Source organism: Chelon labrosus (assembly GCF_963514085.1).
Source record: "Chelon labrosus genome assembly, chromosome: 16".
NCBI classification, from domain to species: domain Eukaryota; kingdom Metazoa; phylum Chordata; class Actinopteri; order Mugiliformes; family Mugilidae; genus Chelon; species Chelon labrosus.
The window spans coordinates 1124030-1148429 of record NC_140349.1 but is presented as its reverse complement, the minus strand read 5'-3'; the positions used below and the strand labels follow the sequence as shown (position 1 = coordinate 1148429).

Sequence of the window (24400 nt, the reverse complement as noted above, 5' to 3'; positions counted from 1 at the left end):
CTTTTTTGGATATACCGTGACCTGGATACCTACGTTAAACCTATCAACATACATGATTAGTGGGAGTGTTCTATACATTGTAGATACAAAATCACGAAACTACAAGTTCCTGAGGCTAACAAAACCATTTTCTAAACTGCCAGAACCTTATAACCTAATAAAATGCATTAACAACATTTGTTACCTCACATTTCCAACGTGCTGCACAGCTGGGGGCATGAGTTTGAGTTTTACAGACAAACAACTAATGCATTTATTGGAAACAGTTGGCAGCCTCTGGGAAGTGGAAATTAACCAAGGGGCGTGCGGATCTCCACGGCTAGGAATGGTTCAAATAAATGGATGTCAATAACGTCGTGGCACACCTCACTGGAAAAAGCAACGGCATCATATTTGATTCTGCCATAGGCAGATTTAATGCACCTCAGTGATTCACCAAGACTGTTTTTATTCTCTGCAGGAGACTCAAGGGCAATGTTAATGTTGGTTAATGCTACATCACTCCAATCTGATCAGGAGTGCAGACATGTTGTCTCTGGTGAGGTCAGCACAAGAATAACAGAGATGGAGGCAGCTTCATAAGAGAAAGAAACATTTCTCCACAGAAACAGAGAAAAAATAAATAAATAAATCATGACAGACTGGCTAAAACTGTTACATTTCATCCTTGGAAGTCGTCAGCTTCCTGTCGTGGGTGGAACTCCAAAAATCCAGGGTCCGTATTCCTAAAGATTCCTGGAATCCTCTCAGAGAGCTCCTAACTTAGCCTAAACATTTCTATCAAGGAGTCTTAGCTGAGGAGTGATTCCAGAACATTCTCAGAGAACTCAAACTCTGATCTTAGTGAGGAGGTGTAGTTGACCCCGTTGCTAGTTAAAAGATGTGATTGAAAACCCAACTGGACAGAGGAACAGTGTTTGCTTCTGGCTCAACTGGTAGAGAACGTAGATTTGGCTCCAGTGTCACACTATAAGACAAGAAGCAGACATGGGAAAATATAGCACAACAGATCAATGACTCCTTTCTGCTTCAGAAACTCCTAAACCTCCTAAAAGTCCTCCTCTCTGCTCTGAACAGATCTCACATTAGGAGCTCTCTGAAGAGCTGAGATTCTTCAGGAATACCTTTTATCTTTACCAGGATCTACTCTGAACTTTGAGGGGAAATTCTTAGAAAACATGTAATTGATTCTAAGAAGTTTCTTAAAATTTGGCCAACTCTTTGCGATAAGAATCTTAGGAATACAGGCCCTGCATCCTACGTTTCAACGTTACACAATAACTTGTTTCCAGTGTTCGGTAGCAGAGTGAAGCCATGAAGTCCCGGCATAAAACAACCAGAGTTATTTTCAAGTGAAATTCCTTCAGAAGCACCTATGATGTTATTTAAACACAGGCTTTGCAGCCAAATTGGTAACGTGCCACGAGGCCAGAGGCAAGTTAAACGGCCACATCATCATGTCCGGCAAAAACACAAACCAAAACTTAGAATTGGCAGGCGCAATAATTCTAATTATTTTAACATTCATCGTTTTTTTTTTTCCACGTAAAATGACATCACCCGGTAGTTTTATTGGCTGAGCGTCGCTCCGAGCCCTAAAAAGCCTAACGTGTGAAACCACTTTCTGAAACATGTTCCTGTCACCTGGGGAACTACACGAGTGATTTAATGTCGCCTCTGTGAACCTGGAACTGGAAAAATCTGAGCCACCGGGAAATAAAAAAAAAGGAAAGTGAAGGCGTCTTGAGTCAAGAGCAGCAGCAACAATGAGCTAGATAGAGTCATTATCCCAGCTGTCAAAAAACAAAAGCAGTTCCTCTTTATGTGGGTTTATGTGGTCACTGCTTAACCCTTTATAGGCCACTCATTGAAATACTCGGAAACACCAAACCCTAGAGCAGGGGGGTCAAACTCATTTTAGTTCAGGGGCCACATACAGCCCAGTTTGATGTCAAGGGGGCCGGACCAATAACACGATAGCGTATTTACCTATAAATAACGACAACTCCAAATGTTTCCCTTTGTTTTAGTGCAAATAAGTACATTATGAAAATGTTTACATTTAATGACTGGACTACTCTTACTAAATCTATGTGAACCCTAGGAATAGCAGTTACTTTTATTGGGAAAATTGCAGTTAATGTCTTCAATGTAACTTTTGCAATTGGGAAATTCATCCCACAGGCCAGATTAGACCCTCTGGCGGGCCGATTTTGGCCCCCGGGCTGTATGTTTGACACGTATGCCCTAGAGTGTTATTCTTGGGCATGAGAAGACTTTTTTTTTTGCTGTTGCTTTTGATTTTCATGAAGAAAATCAATGAATTTACCATATATGGTTAAGTGGTAAACAAATGTAAACAAGGATTTAGACTATTAGAACATTTAGGACACTTCTAATAAAGCAGTGCTTTGAGATTAGCCCCTCAACGTTCATGCAGAGCGGACCTTGCTTGATCTTCTCTGATTGGCTGGGTGAAAACCGCATGCTTCTAGTCCTCACTGAGACGCCCCGTTTGTGGAAGTTACCAAATATGGCTCCTTGCCCAAATGACATAATACAAGAAAAGAAGAAACACCACAGAGCAGAGTCCCAGATCAGACCAGACGTAAGCGCTGCTGACGGGGGAGTCGGTTGAGACGACAACCAGGGTGAAGTGGAGAGGTGGAGTTAAAGAGCAGTGACTCAGGTCTGATTGGACGAGAGAGAGCGTAGAGGAGTCCCAAACTCTGCAGGATGTTTGCACAACCAGAGTAAAGCAGAGGATGGACCACAACATCACAGAGGACATCAAGGAGAGACTACAGGACCTGTCAGACTCCTCAACAGTTCCCCATCACTCACATCAGTGACTCATCTGGATCTAGCACAAGGACCGGAGAAGGACCTTGTTTTAGTCGACTGGTTTTTATTTCTTTTTTATTTATTGTTTTTTTGGTAAGGGAGACCAGCAAAGTCAGAATTTAATTGTATGATCTAAACCATTTTTGGTGTTCATAAGACAATAAACATACATACACCAATCAGCCACAACATTATGACCACTGACAGGAGAAGTCAGTAACATTTAAACCATCTTGTGACAGTTCAGTGTTCTGCTGGGAAACTTCTGGACCTGGCATTCATTGGTGTGGATGTTACTTAGACATGTAGCACCCACCTAGACCAGACCAGGCACCCCCACCCCACCTAGACCAGACCAGGCACCCCCACCCCATAGCAATGACACTCCTTGATGGCAGCAGCCATCCCCAGCAGGATGCAGCCTGACACAGACACACACACAAAAACACTTTAGGAACAACTAAAAAAAAAAACATGAAGAACAGCCCAAGGTGTTGACCTGGCCTCCAAATTCACTAGATCCCAAACTGATCAAGTATCTGTGGGATGATCCACAGAGGCCCCTCCCCTCAAAGCCCAAAGACCTACATAATATTAGGATGGTGCATCAGTCTAATAGATGATAAATGGTATTCTGGTGGTAATTAGTCATACGTTCACATGAACACAACCTGCTCTACCTACGGAGCCACAGCCGCCCTCATGATGTTGGTCCATGTACTACAAGTATCGTCGATCGGCTTCTTTCTTGTATTTCCAAAAACCAAGAGCTGGTGTATGAATATGTGTTTATAACCGCAATCCTTTCTCTATCGTTTAGAGCGGCAACGCCATCAACGGCCGCCTGAACCTGACGGCAGAGGAAGGTGAGGATTTTCTTCTTCTGTGATTTAAATGTCTGCAGGATGCCTCCACTTTTAGTTTGTATTTTGTAGATTTGTGGGATTCCTGATCTGAAAATAACAATAGAAGCATAAAAATGAATAAGCCCAATGTTTGCACCGTGTTTGTTTCTCTTTCAGCATCTGCAGCGGAGAAGAAGCACCTGCCGTTCGGTCGTCCCCGGATGCTGCAGCCTGAGCAGGGATACTGCCTCCTCCACCAGGAGGGCTTCATCAGCGCCTACAGCCACAAAGTCCTGATGCCTCTGTGGAGCTCCTTCACCATCGACAAGCCGGTAAGTGAATCAGCAGCGAGGAGGATTATTTAAAACATCTGAAATCTGATAAAATAGTCTTGTGTTTGTTTCATACTACAACCAGCAAAGACTGTTTGCATTAACTGTGTGGTTTAAATTAACTGACCATTAGCCCAAATCAAATGTGGCCTTCAGAAGTCATAAAACAGGATGTCTGCAGGATGATGCCACTGATTTGCAAAGAGAAGCGTTTTAGACGTGATAGAAAAACAGGCATGAACCAAGGAGACTGGAAAGGGCCTCTGACCTTGTAGGATGCAACAGAATGAAAAAACAGAGCAACAACTCAGACGTGTTAACAAACCACTTCATCATGAGTCACGATTCAAAGAACATGTCTGTGCAGTCACCAAAACTGAATAATCCCTTCGTTAATCCCACATGAATGGTTTAGTTTATGGTAAATCAGTGCCGACACTTAATCACATCCAAAAAAGGTTCAAAAAAGGCAACTTTTTTTTTTAATCACCCATTTTTTATTAAACCAGAGTTCAGAACATTATTCAGCGTCTGTCAAACATACACCGATCAGCCAAAACATTATGAACACTGACAGGAAAAGTAAATAACATTTAAACCATCTTGTGACAGTTCAGCGTTCTGCTGGGAAACTTCTGGACCTGGCATTCATTGGTGTGGATGTTACTTAGACATGTACCACCCACCTAGACCAGACCAGGCACCCCCACCCCATAGCAATGACACTCCTTGATGGCAGCAGCCATCCCCAGCAGGATGCAAAAAAAACATGCCACTAGATTCGTTTGTACAGCCCATTTCACAGACGAGGACAAAGACATTAAAAGAAACTAAACTATAAAATGAAGTGGTTAAATAAATAAATAGAAAATACACTACAAAGCAGTGGAGGTCACTGATTCATTGCTAGATACTCTGATCTAAACATCATGTCACAACGTGTAGCGAGGCGCTCGGACATTAGAAACCAAGGACTGGATGAAAGCATTTTTAGTTTAACAACCCTTACGCTTTAGGGAACTGCAGAGTGCATAATGTAGTGATAAGTGCAGACTGTTCAAAACTTAACCTCGGGTTAATAACATGACTAATGCGACCTCGTAAACCTTTGAAGGCGACCTTTGAATTAACGATGACTGTGCGAGAACAGATGTTCAGAAACTAGTTCAACATCAGGAGCACAGCAGAATGCAGCATCTGGTCGCCACTTTTTTAATTTGCTTTTCTCATCGTACAGTCCCAGGAAACACGATGATATACAGTATGCTCCTCCCAGGTGTTTCATGCAGCATCTGTAGAATCTGACCTGGTTTAATGTGAATAAGCTCGAGCCTCGCCCGACATAATGCATGTAAAATGTGTGTTTTGTTGAATACTGCGCACAAAAAATAAAAAATGTGAATCCTGAGCTGTGGTCGGTAGGGACTGCACGGAGGTTACTGCTTTGTTAGTCGAAAATCACGAAAGACGTCCTCATCTGTCTGCACAGACCCTTAATATTCACATAACTGCTTTGACAGTTGAGTGATTATATGATCTCTGGATTCATTAAATGATTTTCTATGCATGATAATAGAATGTGTCGTTGAAGGGGCCGGCTTTGCACCTACAGCTAATTGATCCTAACAGAAATAATGACTCCGACATTCTTGTAGGACAACTTGGACCCGTTGCCGCCGGTAACGCCCAACTGTTTGAGGGCGGATGTGAGAGTTCCAGCATCTCAGAGCCCTACATGTGATCAGTATGGCTCCGCTGGGAACCTGACCGCCGCCTTCGCATTTCCTCCCAGTACGTATTATCAAGGTGGTGATGGGTCACGCAGACACAAAAATGATGAAGGAGTTCACTCATCCGCCTGAATGAGACATGAGATTAGATCATTTCCTGCAGAGTGAATTTTTGTTCGACTTACATAATTAGAAAAATACAACGTCCTCCTACACTTGTTATTTATTGTGATACCAAGGCTGGATGAATGAACGTCAGGAACAGGATCATCCTTCCTGTGTGACGTTCATGGATGATGAGATGCAGCAGATATCCAGAGTGTAGAGAGTTAAGATGTTATCCAGCTATATGCCGGTGAGCTTTTACTTCTTTGAGCAGTTGAACGTCGCATGAAACAAAGAATTGTGTGTAATTTATTATTAGCGTCAGCAGAAGGAACAGAGGGATTACATCAAATTGTGGGACTTGATGGAGAGCCAGATGTCAAAACAAACCACTGGTGCTGTGTCTGGGGTTTGGCCCAAAAAACTATTTAGAATCGTTAAACAAGAAATGTGGTGTGACACTGTGTCCTCGCCTTCCCCGGAAAAAAGACACCGTCAGCATCGCAGCAGTTTTTAGAACCGTTTGGCGAAAACGTTATTCTAAGACGTTTCATCTAGGAGCCCACGCTTTGTTTTTCAATGTGGAGTGAGTCAATTCTTACCAGAAAAGGTGGCGCAGGTTCATAACCATGAGAAAGTTGTTTGCTTTTCACAGCTTTTAAGGTCTTTTTCTGGTCCTGGCTGCAGTTTGGTTAGGTTATCACTTCAGTGAAAGTCAAACCTCCTCTGATATGAAGCAGCTCACCAGGAGCCATTCCAATCATCATGAAAACTGACCAGTTCACTGAGCCACATTCTCATTAGCAATGTTTCTGGAAGTGAAATGCTGGTTTCTGCATAAATCAAACGATATGATTCATGATTATGAGGAGATTTTTGATTAGAATCGCTTTTTGTTTGCATCCAGATCTGGACTCATCAGACCACATGACCTTCTTCCGTTGCTCCAAAGTCCAATCTTTATGCTCCCTAGCAAACTGAAGCCTTTTTTTCCCAGTTAGCCTCACTGATTAGTGGTTTTCTTAAGGCTACACAGCTGTTCAGTCCCAATCTCTTGATTTTCCTTCACATTGTACGTGTGGAAATGTTTCTACTGTTGTTGTACTGTTGTTTTTCTTCCATTTGATTTCACCAAACATTTAAGTGGTCACCGATTACCATCAATCAGGTGGTTCCCCACTATCCTTCCAGTTTTTAATAATGCGTTGGACAGTTCTTAGCCCAGTTTTAGTAGTTTCTACAATCTCCTTGGATGTTTTCTCTGTGTCTTTAGACATGGTTGTTGAATTCAATTCAATTCAATTCACTTCAATTTTATTTATATAGCGTCAATAACAATACAAATCGTCTCAAGACGCTTTACAAAAACCCGGCCTGAAACCCCCAGAGCAGCCTGAAGGCAACGGTGGCAGGAAAACAGAGGGGAGGGGAGGGGGGGAGGGACACACAGCAGTAAACATTCTACATAGTAATAGCACAGAATTGCATGACTATTAGTAGATAGGATATTAGAGGGCAAGAGCTCTGTGCCAGAGAAAAGAAAGTGGAGGATGCGAGAGAGGAGAGAGAAGAAAGAAGGAGGACATGTGTTTGGTGCATCGTCCCCCAGCAGCCTAGGCCTATAGCAGCATAACTAAGGGATGGTTCAGTCCAGCTCTAACTATAAGCCTGATCAAAAAGGAAAGTCTTAAGCCTGACCTTAAAAATAGAGAGAGTGTCTGCCTCCCGAACCCAAACTGGGAGCTGGTTCCATAGGAGAGGAGCCTGATAGCTGAAAGCTCTGCCTCCCATTCTACTTTTTGAAATTCTAGGAACCACAAGTAGGCCTGCACTTTCAGACTGAAGTGATCTGTTGGGATGATATGGTACAATGAGGTCTTTAAGATATGAAATGAGAAGCTGCTCATTACATCAGTTGGGGTGAAATAACACACACTCTTATCAGCAGTGTTTCTGGAAGTGAAATGCTAGTTTCTGCAGAAATCAAACGATAGTGCAGAAATGCACTTTCGACACTTGACACATGCTAATAGTCCACTATTATTTCAGATCATTTAAAGAGCATATCTGTTTAAATATTCATCATTATTCTAGATGCAATTCTCACTTGTGGAATACCCGACCTGAACGTCACTGCTTCCTGTTTGATTTCCACAGATCTGAATACAATAGTGGACCAGCAGTACGACGCTTTACTGATGAGCAACGTGGTGCCGATGTACCCCGAGTTCAAGAGTAAGTTCACGTTTGATGTCGCTGCAACAGCTGCAGCTCACGACCATCACTGGATGATCTGGTCTCTTCTCCTCCCTCAGAGATCTGGGACTACTTCCACAGCACCTTACTCAAGAGGTACGCCTCGCTTTACAACGGCATCAACGTGGTGACGGGCCCCGCCTTCGATTACAACTATGACGGCCGCTGTGACGCTCCAGAGCAGATCCAGCAGTGAGTTACATTCCTACGAGGTCTGATGAAGTAAAATTATCATCCCCAAGCTTTGAAAAAAAGACAAAGGAATGATTATTTGTCCTTTAATTTATCAGATTTATCAGTTTGCAGAAAGCATTCCTTCACATGGGGGAGTTACTATGACTACCTTTGAGGAAACACTGAAACTAAAATGGGAAAAACGGTTACTGTGCAGTCTGAATGTCTCTCAGTTCTTCCCATAGATTTTTTTTTCTCACTTCCTTTATTCTCTTGCACATAAACAGAGCAACGGAAGAGGAGGAAGGACGCAAAGAAAAACAGTGGCCAGCTGTTTGGACAAAACTGTGCAGCGATGCTCGATATTATGTGCTAAATAATTCACGATACTACGAATAAAAAAATGCTAGCAACAGTAAAGAGTGTCCAGACCTGTCCTACGAGATAGGACAGAAACATCTGGTTCTGTTTAGTCCAGCAGAGACAGAAGAAAGTCAAAAATCCAAATCAAACCGCAGTTATGAATCAAGCTACGGTAGCAGGTGAACTAGTAATGGAACCAACAAACCAACCCAACAGACAAACTGTGGACACAATGGATGCTCACATGGGACTGTTGCTTCTTGCTGGGTTGCATAGATCCTGTAATAAGGCCACAGCCATCTTATGAGATGCTGTGTCACTTCAGACCTTTCATGTGTTAAGAATTATCCTTTTTGACAATCGGGAGACGAGAGCTGTTCGCCATGTAAATGATGAACTTGCCCCCATTGGAGATGTTTGTGATAAATGTGTGGAGCACGCAGTCGTACATGTACAATCCAGGGCCTCTATTTGGTCTTCAAGATTTTTGGGCTGAGTTAAGTCATGGCTAGTATATTACAAGGGGTAAAATCAAGTATTCTCTGTGGAAAAAACATCCTGCTGAAGCCAGACACCACTCTATTCTCATCATTTCCAGACATTTCTTGACGTCTTCTCAATGGGGTTCAGGTCTGGACTCTGTGGTGGCCAATCCATGTGTGAACATGATGTCTCATGCTCCCTGAACCACTCTTTCACAATCTGAGCCCCATGAATCCTGGCATTGTCATCTTGGAATATGATCCATTGATGGAATAACCTGGTCATTCAGTATATTCAGGTAGTCAGCTGACCTCATTCTTTGGACACATAATGTTGCTGAACCTAGACGTGAGCAACTGCAGCAACCCCAGATCATAGCACTGCCCCCACAGGCTTGTACAGTAGACACTAGGCATGATGGGTGCATCCCTTCATCTGCCTCTCTTCTTACCCTGATGCCCCCATCACTCTGGAACAGGGTAAATCTGGACTCATCAGACCACATGACCTTCTTCCATTGCTCCAGAGTCCAATCTTTATGCTCCCTAACAAATTGAAGTCTTTTTTTCCAGTTAGCCTCACTGATTAGTGGTTTTCTTAAGGCTCCACAGCTGTTCAGTCCCAATCCCTTGAGTTCCCTTCACATTGTACGTGTGGAAATGCTCTTACTTTCACTATTAAACATAGCCCTGAGTTCTACTGTTGTTTTTCTTCCATTTGATTTCACCAAACGTTTAAGTGATCACTAATCACCATCAATCAGGATTTTGTTCCAACCACATTTCTTCCTGGAAGACGATGGTTCTCCACTATCCTTCCAGTTTTTAATAATGCCTTGGACAGTTCTTAACCCAGTTTTAGTAGTTTCTTCAATCTCCTTAGATGTTTTCTCTGCTTGATGCATGCCAATGATTTGACCCTTCTCAAACAGACTAACATCTTTTCCACGACCACAGGATGTGTCTTTAGACATGGTTGTTGAAGAAATGAGAAGCTACTCATTGCATCAGTTGGGGTTAAATAACTTGTTGTCAGCTGAAAGATAATCACCCATGCAGTAATTATCCAATAGGAGGCTCCTACCTGTTTGATCAGTTAAATCCAGGTGATGACTTTTTTTTGGCCGGACAGCGTAATTGTGGTTCAGGGTTAGATTTCGCTTTGTCCATGAAACCAGAAGGTTTAGTCAGTACTCCAGCTTCCTCCCACCGTCCAAAGACATGCTGGTTAGGTTCATTGGTGATTCTAATTTGGCCGTAGGTGTGAGTGTCTCTCTGTGTTAGCCCTGTGATAGACTGGAGACCTGTCCAGTGTGGACCCCACCTCTAGACCAATGACAGCTGGGATAGGCTCCAGCTCCCCCACCCCGTGACCCTCAAGAGGACAAGAAGATGAATGAATGAATGGGACAAGAGGTTACAGAAGATGAATGAATGAATGTGCAGAAATGACATCTGCTCTATAGTCTTTACTGAGCTATTGTCTGAAACACAGCTATTGTCTGCTGTGTGATTGAGTGCGAACGAGTGGGTAGATTTGTCATTGTGTTGCAGAAGCGCTGCAGAAATAAAAAGCCCATCTACAGGGACGGTCATGAAAACACCACCTCAAACTGAAACCTCTTGTAATGTGACTGTGTTTCACCCTAGGTTTGTGTCCGGTACAAACATCTCCATCCCTACACATTTCTTTGTGGTGATGACCAGCTGCAAGGACCCAGCCCAGGCGGTCAGCACCTGCGACGGCGAGCTGCAGACCGTGTCCTTCCTGCTGCCTCACCGGCCCCAAAACTCTGAAAACTGCAAAGTAAGGCTTGACAATGGCGTGACGTTAAAATGCTGCTTTGCTGATTCAGCTGTATTCAGGTTTTGTTGTTACAGTCCTCATTTCCCAGCAGAGGGCCGGGCCAGGCAGATACACTAGAAGGCAGCCTTTCATTCTGAGTGATCCCAAACAAAGCAGCTGTGTTTTACTTTTGTGTCTGTACCAGCATGACTTTTACTGACACAGGAGGAATCAAAGCACCAGTGCTATGACAGGGATACAGACAAAGAACCTCTGTTCCCATTAGAGGATGTTAAACAAAACTGGTCCTCACGTCATTCTCTGTGATGTGACTTCTCTTAAACCTTTGTGTTCATTTGAGTGGCAGCATAGATAGGAGGCTGCTCGGAAGCTCATACAGCCTGCAAAATAAAGATTATAGTCACTGGAATTTCTCTTTAACAGTCAACACTGTGATTGGGACGTTAGTTGGGAAGATGTTTTAAAAAGTAAACAGAAAGCTTGAGGGACGAATAAGGTGCAAGTCTCAGCCAGTTGCAGGTGAATGAAATCCAACATCTTGGATGTATAAGAACCCAAAGTGTTCATGCTCTGGTTGGTTAGTTCTGATATTTCTAAGAGGTAAAAGCTCTGGTCAGATGTTGGCCTTTAAACAACAGCATTAGGATGCACCCTCTGGAGACAATGAATATCTGCAGCAGGTTTCAAAGAGTCCTGGCTGATAGAGAGCATGCAGTTTATCTCGGGACGTGCTCCAACCCTCTGTCTTTAGGTATTAAAACGTTTCTGTTTTGTTTTCCTCCCTCAGAGCTCAGAAGCCGAGTCAGTCTGGGTGGAAGACCTCATGTGGTTTCACCAGTCACGAGTCCGAGATGTCGAGTGGATCACTGGACTGGACTTTTACCAGGGCAGCACACGACCAATCCCAGAGCTGCTGAGGGTCAAGACCCGCCCCACAGCCACCATCCACAGACAACAATGAAACATATACATATACATGTGTATGTGTTTGTACTGTTGTCCACAAACACATTGAACAACATTTTAAATTGAGTTTGAAGCATTTGTCTGCACTGACCTGAATGTATCTGTTGTCTAAGTGATGCTCTGTATTTATTTACTGTCATCTTATTTAATCGTATTACATGATTTTTAATCTATTGTATCATCTGAGGATGAATAAAGGTTCATCAACATCAGTTATTATTGTCATTTACATTTATTTTATATAAAACGACATATATTTAAAAAAAACTCTGGGCTACAAATGTCTATATGTTTTAATCAATTATTTATTTTTGTTGGGTCGATCCATTGGTTATTTTCTGAGGAGTTGATCAATCTTTTAACTTACAACAACATAATAAGCTAAACTTCTATCATTCAACCAACACGTTCTCTTAATGAGATCTGAAACCTATGAATGGAGATTCAGTCTTTAACTTTTACCTCATTGTGCTATTGATCACAATGATTTATTCAGTGGAATGAGGAGAAATGTTGTTTCCTTTACTCTTAATTCTCATTTATCAGAGAATGTTTTATGAGCTTCCATGGAAATCTATTTGAAATCAAACTGCCGCCATTAGCATGACCATTAGCATGACCATTAGTATGACCATTAGTATGACCATTAGCATCTTCTCAAGAGAGTCTTTGAGTTCTTGTCTGAAACGCAAACACCAAGACAAGGAAGGTTGGATGAACAACACAAAGTGAAGTTAATAATTTAATGAGGACAGATCGAGCAGGCAAAGCCAAAAACACAGGTTCAACAAAAAGAGGGCGATCCAAGAGAAGTAAAGACAGGACTGATTGAAAAAGGGGAGAACAGAAGGAAGGGAGGTAGGAACACAACTAGAGATAAAGGCAGGTACAGGAGAGAAAATGGACAAAGGAGAATCACACAAGAGAATCGAAAGTGAAAGACACAGCGGTACGAATCGATTCAAAGTGAGACAGAAAGAACATTCCTGAAACTCCCGACTGAATAAAAACTGAAAGTCATCACAGTATCACAACAAGAAACAAAAGAAAGACCAAAACTCAGTATCATAACACAACACCTCCCAGGCTCTGACCACCATCCAACAAAGCAGACTAAACTCTCTGGAATAGGATCTTTCTCTGTTGAGATGCCAGGTTGTAGCTCCGGTTGTCTCTTTCATTTTTAAAATCGAGCTCCGTTCAAAGAATTCAAACCCTTCAGACTTTCAGGATTTAGAGTTTGGCATCATGCCTGGCGGCAGGAACCTTCAGAAGTGGGTCTTCTAGTGAGTGTATTGTTGTCGATGAGATCATGTGTTTATGCCACTAATGTAAACTGATTGTTAAAGGTTTCCTCATGTTGGAGCAGCCACTGTGCACATTAGCAGGACGACCTCTGAGTGGAGTACCTCATGTGTCGGCTTTGAGTCATTCTGTTTTTCAGTGTGGTTTTCATCACCCTCTTTCAATACGTCGCTCTCTTTAAGCTTTTTAACACGATGCCATGTTAACCATCAGAAAACTCACTGTACATGTTAAAGATGCAGAGTGAAGAGTTTCTGAGGACAACATGTCAGGTTTATCAGGCTGCACATGTTTGACTTTCTGCAAAAATGTTCTGCATTTTGTCCATAGTCATATTTTCTATTGCTTACCCATATCTATACTCATACGTCTGTTCAGTTCCATTCCATTTTGACTTAGATTTAGATACTGTGCTGAGCATCTTGCAGAGCTGTAAACAAGATCTTGTTGCACCGTATAACCTTCTTCTGCAATGACAGTAAAGGATATTCTATTCTATTCTGTTCTGTTCGAAATTTGATGCAAGTTCATTCCCGTGCTGCATGAAGACCTCAGACACCTGTCAGACCTTCGCAGGTCTTCAAGGTGTTGACCTGGCCTAGATCCCAAACTGATCAAGTATCTGTGGGCTGATCCACAGAGGCCCCTCCTCTTTGGATTACGCAGCCTTTTATGTACTGACTCCAGATTAACGTAGGCCTGGGCGTGGGCGTCAGTGCACAGACTTGTGTCAGTGTCTCACCATGGCTGAATTCACTTCCTTATATGCATGGCGGAAATGCAAACACAACTCTGGTGGTCTGCCAGACACGAAGACACGTCGGGGTAATGGCATTTAAACACTTCTCCAAAGGCAAGATGAGGCAGCCGTTGATCAAACTGGACTTTCCGCCGTTATTTTGTATTAAATGTCAGAGCCTGTCACCTCATTAGTCAGAATTGAACAGCAGGGAATGTTGATACCTGCTCTAACTTGGCAAACTTTGCAGTGCTGCAGCTGAGATACCTGCTGTCTGCAGGAATATATTTCCACTTGCCATGACAACTACAATTTGCTTTAATTGTACTGCTATGTGCATGACTGAGATTCATTCTAGTTACATTCTCTCCTTGTCACAGATTCACAGAGAGAAAGAGTTCAAGGGAGAACTCATGAACTCTGGAGAGGTGTTTGAGCGTGCCACCTGGAAGTCTTTCCAGACAATAAACATTCATCTTCTGTACCCGCTTATTCCGGGGGTCTGCTGGAGCCTATCCCAGCCGTCGGACGATAAACAGCTGCAGAGAAATTGAAGCAAGATTCAGGTGCTTTGTTCATCCATCAGCACATCGCAGCAGAGGAGTAGTCGGTGAGCATGGATGAAAGGACACGCTTCAGTAAAAGCACTTAAAGTCTGCAGTCACGATAAATCTATTGCACTAATGGGACGTCCAACCCACGGCTTTATCCATTAGATGGGCTGCAGGGTCCAGTCAGTAAACAGAGTCACAGTGAAGAGCCATTTGCAGCTTGATAAATGATTTCCTAACAACATGCGTCGCCATGTTCTAGCTCTGGGGAGGAAGATAAGCATGGGCCAGGAAAAATAAAAAAACACATGAGCAGGCATGACGAGCCGAGTGGAAAAACATTTAAAGAGTATGGAAATAGAGCGAGGAGTTAAAAGAGGGTTTCACATTCATTGCATATTTGCAAAACGTCGATGTCAGCACATTTAGCGCAGAGCAGCAGGAAGTTGCTGTGGTTGCCATATGTCAACATGTCAAACTCATAATGTTGGTTCTGTAAAACCTGAACTGGACTCTCTAACTCTAGCTTGCTAGTCAGCACAGTAAGTTAATTAATAAACCTCCAGAGTCAAAAGAGCTCCTATCACACCTGAATTAACACAAACATCCAACTCTAACCAACTCTCATACTGAAACTGTTTAACCATTGATCAGGAAACCAAGAGTGTTTACACACACATACACTAGTTTTCATTTGAGCTGTTGAAATCAATTACACAAGTCAAATGAACTGGGAGTGGTTAGAGAAGGTGGTATGACTAAGACCTTCAGAGTCTTTGGAAAATAACCTGCCGGGTGGATAAGTCCTTGTACCCATTCTAGATCTTTAGATTGTCTTCTCTTTTGGATGTGGTTTCAGAACTAAGAACACAACCTTGTTTTCAGCCTCTTCTGGATGTACCATGACCTGGATGATTGAGAACCTTCACACACAGGTGATTCTCAGTGTATCCATTAAAACCTGGAACCTTGATCAAACTGAACATGTTGTTCACAGGAACCACAGAACAGCGTTAAACGTCACCACCGTATTTCCTGGAGCCCATGCAATTACTCCCTGGATCAGGACAAAATACATTTGTGACCACACCCTGAGGAACTACTATAAAAATCTAACGATGATTAAATATAATGACTTTGTTGGAACAGACGGCATTTCTCCCTTTTCTCTACGTGAACTGGTGATTCACAGACGTTTCTAATCCTCCGTAGCTTTGGTTAAAATATGTGGATGTTCATGTTGCCACAAGGATGTGTTGATCCCATCCAAACTCACCTCTGTTACAGGAAAAGGTTCGTGCCCCTGCAAATGTTATGGAGTTATTATAACTCAAGTTCAGGAACTAGACCCCATGTCAGCCTAATCCTCTCTTGCTCTCTTTTTTTCTTTTCTTCCTCTTCCACCTTTCCTTACAGGAACCAGGGGGACAAGGATCCAAAGCTTCTGTCTACTACCTGGGTACCTCTACCATCATCCATTTACGCATCCCCTTCATATCTTCCCTTCAGCTCTTTTCATCCCATCCCCTCGTCCCTTTCATCCCATCCTCTTCGACCATTCTCATCCGTTCATCATTTCTCTCAGTCCCGTCTGCCAATAAACTTCAATCAACGCGTGGTCTCTGTTAGGGCTAGGGCGTTAAACCAAGCTCTAACCAGATCTCCTCCAAGCATGTGCTGCCAAAGGTTTACAATATGAGAGTTTGTTCATGTGCGGTGGTGTGTGGTATATGCTGCTTCTTCAGTTCAAATTTAATTTGAATCATTGGCTTGGGTTTCTTTTTCTGTTCCAGTTTTCTCTGAGTAATTTGCTTATCACACATACACTATAGTGCCAGAAGTATTCACTCATCCATCCAAATAATGTAATCCCGGTGTTCCAATCACATCCATGGCCACAGGTGTATAAAACCCAGCACCTAGTCATTCAGACTGCTCCTACAAACATTAGTGAAAGAATGGGTCACTTTCAGGAGCTCAGTGGATTCCAGCGTGGTACTGTAATAGGATGACACCCATGCAACAAGTCCAGTGGTGACATTTCCTCTCTACTAAATATTCCACAGTCAACTGTCAGTGGTATTATAACAAAGTGGAAGCAACTGGGAACGACGGCAACTCAGCCACAAAGTGTCAGGCTACGTAAAATGACAGAGCAGGGTCAGAGGATGCTGAGGAGCATAGTGCTCTGAGTTCGCCAACTTTCTGCAGCGTCAATCTCTACAGACCTTCAAACTAAATGTTTCCTTCAGATTAGCTCAAGAACAGCGAGCAGAGAGCTTCATGGAATGGGTTTCCATGGCTGAGAAGCTGCATCCAAGCCATACATCACCAAGTACAATGCAAAGCGTCTGATGCAGTGGTGTAAAACACGCCGCCACTGGACTCTAGAGCAGTGGAGACGTGTTCTCTGGAGTGATGAATCATGCATCTCCATCTGGTAATCTGATGGATGAATCTGGGTTTGGTGGTTGCCAGGACAACGGTACTTGTCTAAATGCATTGAGCCAAGTGTGAAGTTTGGTGGAGGAGGGGATTATGGTGTGGGGGTGTTTTTCAGGAGCTGGGCTTGGCCCCTTAGTTCCAGTGAAAGGAACTCTGAATGCTTCAGCAGACCAAGAGATTCTGGACGATTCCATGCTCCCAACTTTGTGGGAACAGTTTGGGGATGGCCCCTTCCTGTTCCAACATGACTGAGCACCAGAGCACAAAGCAAGGTCCATAAAGACATGGATGAGAGAGTTTGGTGTGGAAGAACTTGACTGGCCTGCACAGAGTCCTGACCTCAACCTGATAGAACACCTTTGGGATGAATTAGAGTGAAGACTGAGAGCCAGGCCTTCTGGTCCAACAACAGTGACTGACCTCACAAATGTCCTTCAGGAAGAATGGTCAAAACGTCCCATAAACGCACTCCTAAACCTTGTAGAAAGCCTTCCCAGAAGAGTTGAAGCTGTTGTAGCTGCAAAGGGTGAGCCCACGTCATGCCAAATGGATTAAGACTGGGATGTCACATATGTATGTAAAGGCAGATGAGAAAATACTTTAGGCAATTTAGTGTACAATACAAAGTCTTCTTTCATTCTCTGTTTCGCATCAGCAGGACTTTTTGCAGAAACAAGAAACCTCTTCCAGAGGAAAAAAACCACTAACGATGAGGTGGATTAGTGTAATCCTGGCCAGGTGACTCAGTGTCTCTTGCTCTTCGTATTTGAATTCCATTGACTTAAACCAACAATGAGCACAGTTGTTGTAACCAGACTGACTTCACTATCCACTGGAAGATTTGGAAATTAATGAGTGTGAGTGAGACTGCAAGTAAAATCAAAACCAGTGAGCTACACATTACATGAGTGACTCACATGGTGGATAGTAAGGGGTAGTCCCATTTTGTAATCTAACAGTTATTTAAGAGAAATGAGAAAGAAAAAGGAGTCGCAAGTGATGAAAGACATGGAGTCATTACAGTCCAAAAAACCACTAATATTACAACTTCACTGCTTTTGGGTGGCACAGTGGTGTGGTGGTTAGCACTGATGCCTCCCAGCCAGAAGGTTCTAGGTTCTAATCCAGGCTGACTGGTTCCTTTCTGTGTGTAGTCTGCACTGGGTGAAAAGTGTGATTTTCGTCCCCGTAAACGCCCGGAGATCTCCCTAATTTTCGGCAGTTAATGACAATTTGCAACCCGCGAACGTCGCGTTTGTCTGTGCCACAAATTGTCGTTAACGTACCATGACGTGTGAGATCTCGCTAATGGTTCTAATTAGCATATGAATGCAGCGAAACTGTGTCTGGCCAGGTCTGGCTTGAGTATCCTTAGTCAGTATTGGATGAAACCACAACTTTCAAACGAGTAAAATCACTCGTGATTGGTTGGCAGATCTGTCACATTGGTCACACCGGCTCATAATAAATGTAAACCTCAATAATAATTTATATATTATATATATTTATTTATTTATATATTTATTTATTTATTAATTTATTTATATGATATGTTATTATGCTGTATATTCATGTCATTGTTATCCTAGGCTACTACTACACTATTATTACCATCAAGGACATGAATGAATTTATTGAGGAAAAGAACATTTGCTAGGAACATGTTTATGCAAAGAAAGAGCTTTATTGAAGGAAGAGCTTTATCAAAACAAACACACAACTATGTACAAAGTGAGGTGCCCACACAACATATGGGTAGCTCACAAGCAGCCCAAAAGTTACAGCTCTGTTAACTGGCTGTTTGCTGGCGGTGTTCTCTCTGAGGGAGGCCCGTTTTGCTGACGCCTATGGTGCGTGACTCTGTACTTCGGAGTCGCCTCGAAACGGGACTGCAGCGTGGTACAGAGTTCAGAATCCATCCAGACACCCCGCCAACAACGCCGTCTTCCTCATCAGACATCAGGTCTACGGTGGCGGACTTCCAGAGTTCAACCTCGTCCTCTGCTCTGTCTCGCTTCCAGCAGCTGTAAAAAATATCAATGAAGACAATCAGTACTGTGCGATGCACTGCATATGAACACAACACATCTATCAATGCACCAGAAAAATAGTCACCAAAAAAAGTCTTACCCTCTTTCTTCTCGACCGACCCCGAGCTGAACTCTTCGCAGCCTCCGCCTGCGATGCAAATTCATGCTGGTTATATCTGAAGTTCCTGCGTAGGCCCTACTGTCTCGTAGTAGGTCTTACAGGCGGCTGGAAAACAATTAAATGAGAGTGGTATGAATGAAAATCAAACGTAAGCCACAGTAACATTAAACAAGGAAGGGGGAACAGTAAATAAGTTAATAAGCATATTATTTAAGCTTAAATCTTACCCTTGCTCCGGTTCGTAGCGCATGCGATTGGTCTCTGAGTTGTGAAGACGGCGTAGCAGTAATTTACTGCTTCCTGTAAATTACAAGACAGAAAAATACACTTTAATAAAGCAACTTTCACTGGTTTTGCTCACTTGTTCTTTTGCAAGGCTACTAGGCTACTCATAGCTTTGGTTTTAGGCTAGGATACTTTTAGCTTAGCTAGCAGTCATCGAACATATTCTTACCGCAGTCTTGATTGTGCACCCGTCTTCTCTTCCTAGAGTTAGTCTCTCCCGCACAGTTTTTCGACTCCAGAGCAGCCAACTTATCCTCTATGGACAGCAACCTGGAGTTTACCGTATCTCTGAGTTGAGTTAACTGCTCATTCATCTCGGCAGCAACTCGATTAAGTTGACGAGATAATCCACAGATAGCAACCAGCAGTTTCTTCTCGTCAGTCTGCGGACTGCCTGGAAGTTGTTGATCGCGTCCAAGAGGAGTTGAAGGCGAGTTGAAGGCGAGACGCCGTCCAGCCATTGGTCAGGAAGCGACAGCCTTTATTCACCAACAACTATGACATAAACTGGACATTTATTGCTAAATTCCCTACTAGCTGTGCTAACCAGTCTCGCTGTTACTTCCATTCACCGGCGCACTCGCTCTACTCTCGCTCTACCATCCACACACACGCGTTACGGTCGCACATGCGCACTGTACTACCCCCTTAAAGGAGCCACGCTGCTCTTATAACAATATAATGAAACAAAGTTACGCACAAGCTTCCACTTTTAAGAGCAAAGAGAACGAGGACAGGCTCAGAGGCAGAAAGCAGATAAGTTGGGGGAAATATGGATAATATTTTCAGCAGAATTGAACAAAAATTGCAGCAACTGTAAATGACCGTGGAGCTAACACAACGACGTCATCATAACAGCGGTTTTGGAAATAAAGTTAGAACGCCAGTAATTTTAACTAAATTGTAATAAAGTTACACAAGACCCACAACATAAATAACAAAGAGCACAGGCTCAGGAACAGATATAGTTGTGCATATACGGTGCGTAGAAGAAGATAACTTCTTCTCCGCCATTGCATTTTTCATCTCGCGCACCCCCTAAGTAAGACCAAAGAAAAGGTCACTGTAGTCATGCCACTATGCACAGTGTTTGAGATCTAGGAGACTGATCTCTGCAGACCTCATTCTGATTCTAATGTTGTTTGCATGGAATGCACATTTTACCTTTGTGGCAAAGGCTGATTGAAACTAATTGTTCAAATAAATTCTGTTGTGTATCATTTTCTTTTTTCTGTTGTGTAACATTTGCCATTGCTAATGACATATACAGTAATCTAGCATACTTTCATTAAATAAATCAATTTAAGCTAAAATTTAAGAGACTATAATTAGGCTATACTGAGCCTGATCTATTTGTACCAGAGATTTTCTTACCTTTTAGAAAAATGTCACCTGGGGTAAAACTCCCCCTGCAACCCTGATTTGCATTTGAATTGGCCTCCCCTAGAATCAGGAGGAGGGGGGTCATGGGGGATGACTGCCAAGCAAGGCCCACGTCAATTTCCGACCATTCATGGCAGTTTTTGGCATTGCCTGCAAATTGCCGTGAACTGCCATTAACCTGAACTTTCACGACAATCTACAGTGCCACATACTGACGAAAATCACACTTTTCATGCAGTGCTGCATGTTCTCCCTGTGTCTGCGTGGGTTCTCTCCAGGTTCTCCAGGTTCCTCCCACCATCCAAAGACATGCTGGTTAGGTTCATTGGTGATTCTAAATTGGCCGTAGGTGTGAGTGTCTCTCTGTGTTAGCCCTGTGATAGACTGGAGTCCTGTCCAGGGTGGACCCCCCCTCTAGACCAATGACAGCTGGGACAGACTGGAGACCTGTCCAGGGTGGACCCCCCCCCCCCCCCCCCCCAGACCAATGACAGCTGGGACAGACTGGAGACCTGTCCAGGGTTGGCCCCTTCTTAAAAAATGGATTGGTCCACACCGCGGTTCGAATTGAGCGCGAGCGAACTCCAACAGGGAGCGAGGGAGATGAAGATGATGGAACAAAAAACACAAATCTGGAGACTAGAAAAGACTAGAGAGGGAGGCCAGGGCTAGGAGCAACAGAGCAGGGGCCCAGGACATCAACATTCTTCTAAGAATGGTGAGAGTAAAACTACCGAGGGCGCCTCTTGTTCATTCATTCATTCATTTATTGTCTGTAACGCGTAGCTGACGGGGCTGTAGCTTACGTTAGCTGTCAATCATCGGGTGAGAGGCGGGAAGTGGCCAGTTCATTGTAGAGCAGCGGTTCCTAGTGTAGATAACTGAACGTTACTAATGTGGAGGCTATCTACAGCGGACTGTGTGTTTGACACATATTACTGTCGGACAGTGCTCCAGTCAGCACCAAGCACCCGCTCACTTACCAGGCTACGTTGAAATGTATTATGACGCATTCAAGTTCTACTCAGTAATTATGAGCATTAGGCGAAGGTCAATAACGTTATCATGATGTGTTCAAATGTGGTCTTGTAAAAATGTGTCAGCTATGGTGGGACATTTGGAAATACAAAAAAGTTAAATGTTCCAACAAGATTTGTACTACCTATTTGTTAAGTGGTTAATTGAAGATATATGCAATCAGAGGTGTAATAACGTGTTCCAAATCAGAGAAATGGGAATAATTTACATAACAATACTCTAACTCATTGTTGAGTGATTATACACCAGGCATCAACAGAAAAACAAAGAAAAAACATCATAATACACAGTTGTAAAAAAAGTGGCAATGAATGGGGTAGAGGGGCCCACGCCGATATTCTTTCAGGGGGCCCAGAATTCCTAGCAACGGCCCTGCACAGGACAAGCGGTTACAGAAGATGAATGAATGAATGAATGAAGGAATTGCGTTCTTGTTTTTCTGTGGAATATTGTTGGAAAGTAAATGAATGTGATAATAGTCTGAAATAAAACATTTATTTTTGTCTCTTACGTGCCTCCATAGCTGTGGAACTAAAATTCCCTTCACAATGTATTTATTTATATATGCCCTCTTTGGGCCTCCGCAGAACATTTTCTTCTAACGTCTGTGAGAACGCTGAACATCAGATGTTGAAACGAAAGTTTTTTAGTCTAACCTCTGGGCCTCAGACCTTCCCACGCCTTCCATGTCACATCTGTTTATTTACTGTTGTTTCTTCTGTTGCCAGGAAAATGCTGTTTTCCAGCTCATGTAACTTCTCGTAACCTTTAAGTCACCCATACAGTCTAAGGTTGGCTAATAACACTGTGTCACGCTAGTGGTACAAAGAAGGCGGACTGATGTCAACAGTATGCCATTGGAGGACAAGGTGATGTCCAGTGACGTCAGATACGTGTAGTAAACACAGATAAGAGGCTGGTTCTTGGTCAGCACACATCTGAACGATGAAGATTCAAAGGTCCTCGTTGGGGGTTTATTTGGAGATTACATCAGTCAGTTGACGCTTAGGGGTCGGTTAATGTTTAGTGCAGGTGTTTCCCAGGATGTTTACCTTGATTTATTGTTTTCGTTTATTTGACCTTTTCCTCCTGTCCTTTAGACTGGAGAACACATGTGTCCGACGACACCAGCAGCTACAGTAACGTCTCGAAGACGAACACATGACTCGTACAATGTTTTTACAAAAATCATGATTCATTTTATGAGTCCATCTCTGCATCACAGCATTTCCAATAAAGATTTCTTGGCTGGCTGGATGACTTAGCTTGATGTATTGTAAAGTTTTACATTTTCTCCAGAGGATTCATTCATTCATTCATTCATTCATCTTCTGTAACCGTTTATTCCTGTTAAGGGTCGCGGGGTCTGCTGGAGCCTATCCCAGCTGCCATCGGGCCGAGAGGCGGGGGTCCACCCTGGACAGGTCTCCAGTCTATCACAGGGCTAACACAGAGAGACAGACAACCATTCACTCTCACACCTACGGCCAATTTAGAATCACCTATGAACCTAACCAGCACGTCTTTGCCCAGTCGGCCCACGGATTCGAACCCGGGGACAGGGCGGAGGTCATCTGAATAGTGATGATTTATTCACTCTGTAGGCGGTATAAACGGTCTGGGTCTCAGTGGTTGATTGTGACATCCACTAAAACAACTCAACTCAATTTCAGAGCATGCCTGTGTCTTTTGCAAAACCTCAGTCCATAAAACTAAGTCTATAAAGAACTGGTGCTGGACCAGCACCTTTAGGAATTGGAACACAAACTGTGAGTCAGAGGTTATTTCACTAGGTTTGTCTGAGCGCCTGTTTACAAAGCGGACGCTTGACGCACAAAACATTCAACGTGTTCTGATAAAAACCAGTAGCTGTTTATACAGCTAATAACAGTGAGTTGGAACAAGGCAGGTGTTGTGATACCATGCAGATATCCAAGAATTTCATAATATTTTTGGGCAGCCTGACAGTAATGTAATCCAGCCTGGAAGACGCAGATGCATGAACTAGTTTTTCAGCATCACTCGGAGACATTATGTCCCTAATTTTGACGATATTACGTAGGTGAGAGAAGGCAGTCCTGGTCCTTTGCTTTATATGCATATTAAAGGACATATCCTCGTCAAATATAACACCAAAGTTTTTCAAAGTAGTACTGGAGGCCAAGGTAATGCCATGCAAAGAGACTGAGTGATTAGATAATGAATCTCTGAGATGTTTAGGACCAAATATGACTTCTGTTGAGTCTAAGAGTAGAACATTACAGGTCTTTACGTCTTTAAGGCATGCTTGGTTGATTTGGTTTAGTTTCAAAGAATCATTTGTGCCATCCTCCAAAACAACTAAACTAAACTGAAGTGCATGTCTGTGTCTCGGTCCATAGAACCAACTGGTTCTGGACCAGCACCTTTGGGAACCGGAAAATGCCAAACGTATTCTGATAAATACCAGTAGCTGTTTATGCGGCCGATGAAGGTGAGTACCACACCGAGCACACACAGCCTCCCTCTTTCAGTCCTTCAACGATTTTCTGGATAAAGGCAGGTGTTGCAATATGCGTGCAAAACACCGTGGATATCCAAGTCTTTCATAATCTTAGAC

The 24400-nt window shown here is 43.1% G+C and overlaps 1 protein-coding gene across 1 annotated transcript in view; it reads left to right on the top strand.

Annotated features, from left to right (window-relative positions):
• Window positions 1-12074, top strand: part of LOC311500933 (venom phosphodiesterase CdcPDE) — a gene marked incomplete at its 5' end in the record, with an annotated part of 42402 nt that extends 30328 nt beyond the window's left edge. Inside the window, 7 exons of the mRNA XM_084562571.1 lie at window positions 3665-3710; window positions 3867-4021; window positions 5677-5812; window positions 8014-8091; window positions 8172-8304; window positions 10782-10938; window positions 11726-12074. Coding sequence (XP_084418697.1) covers window positions 3665-3710; window positions 3867-4021; window positions 5677-5812; window positions 8014-8091; window positions 8172-8304; window positions 10782-10938; window positions 11726-11899 — 879 coding nt within the window. The 3' untranslated portion in view covers window positions 11900-12074. The remainder of the gene's footprint in view (window positions 1-3664; window positions 3711-3866; window positions 4022-5676; window positions 5813-8013; window positions 8092-8171; window positions 8305-10781; window positions 10939-11725) is intronic.
• Window positions 12075-24400: the final 12326 nt, after the last annotated feature.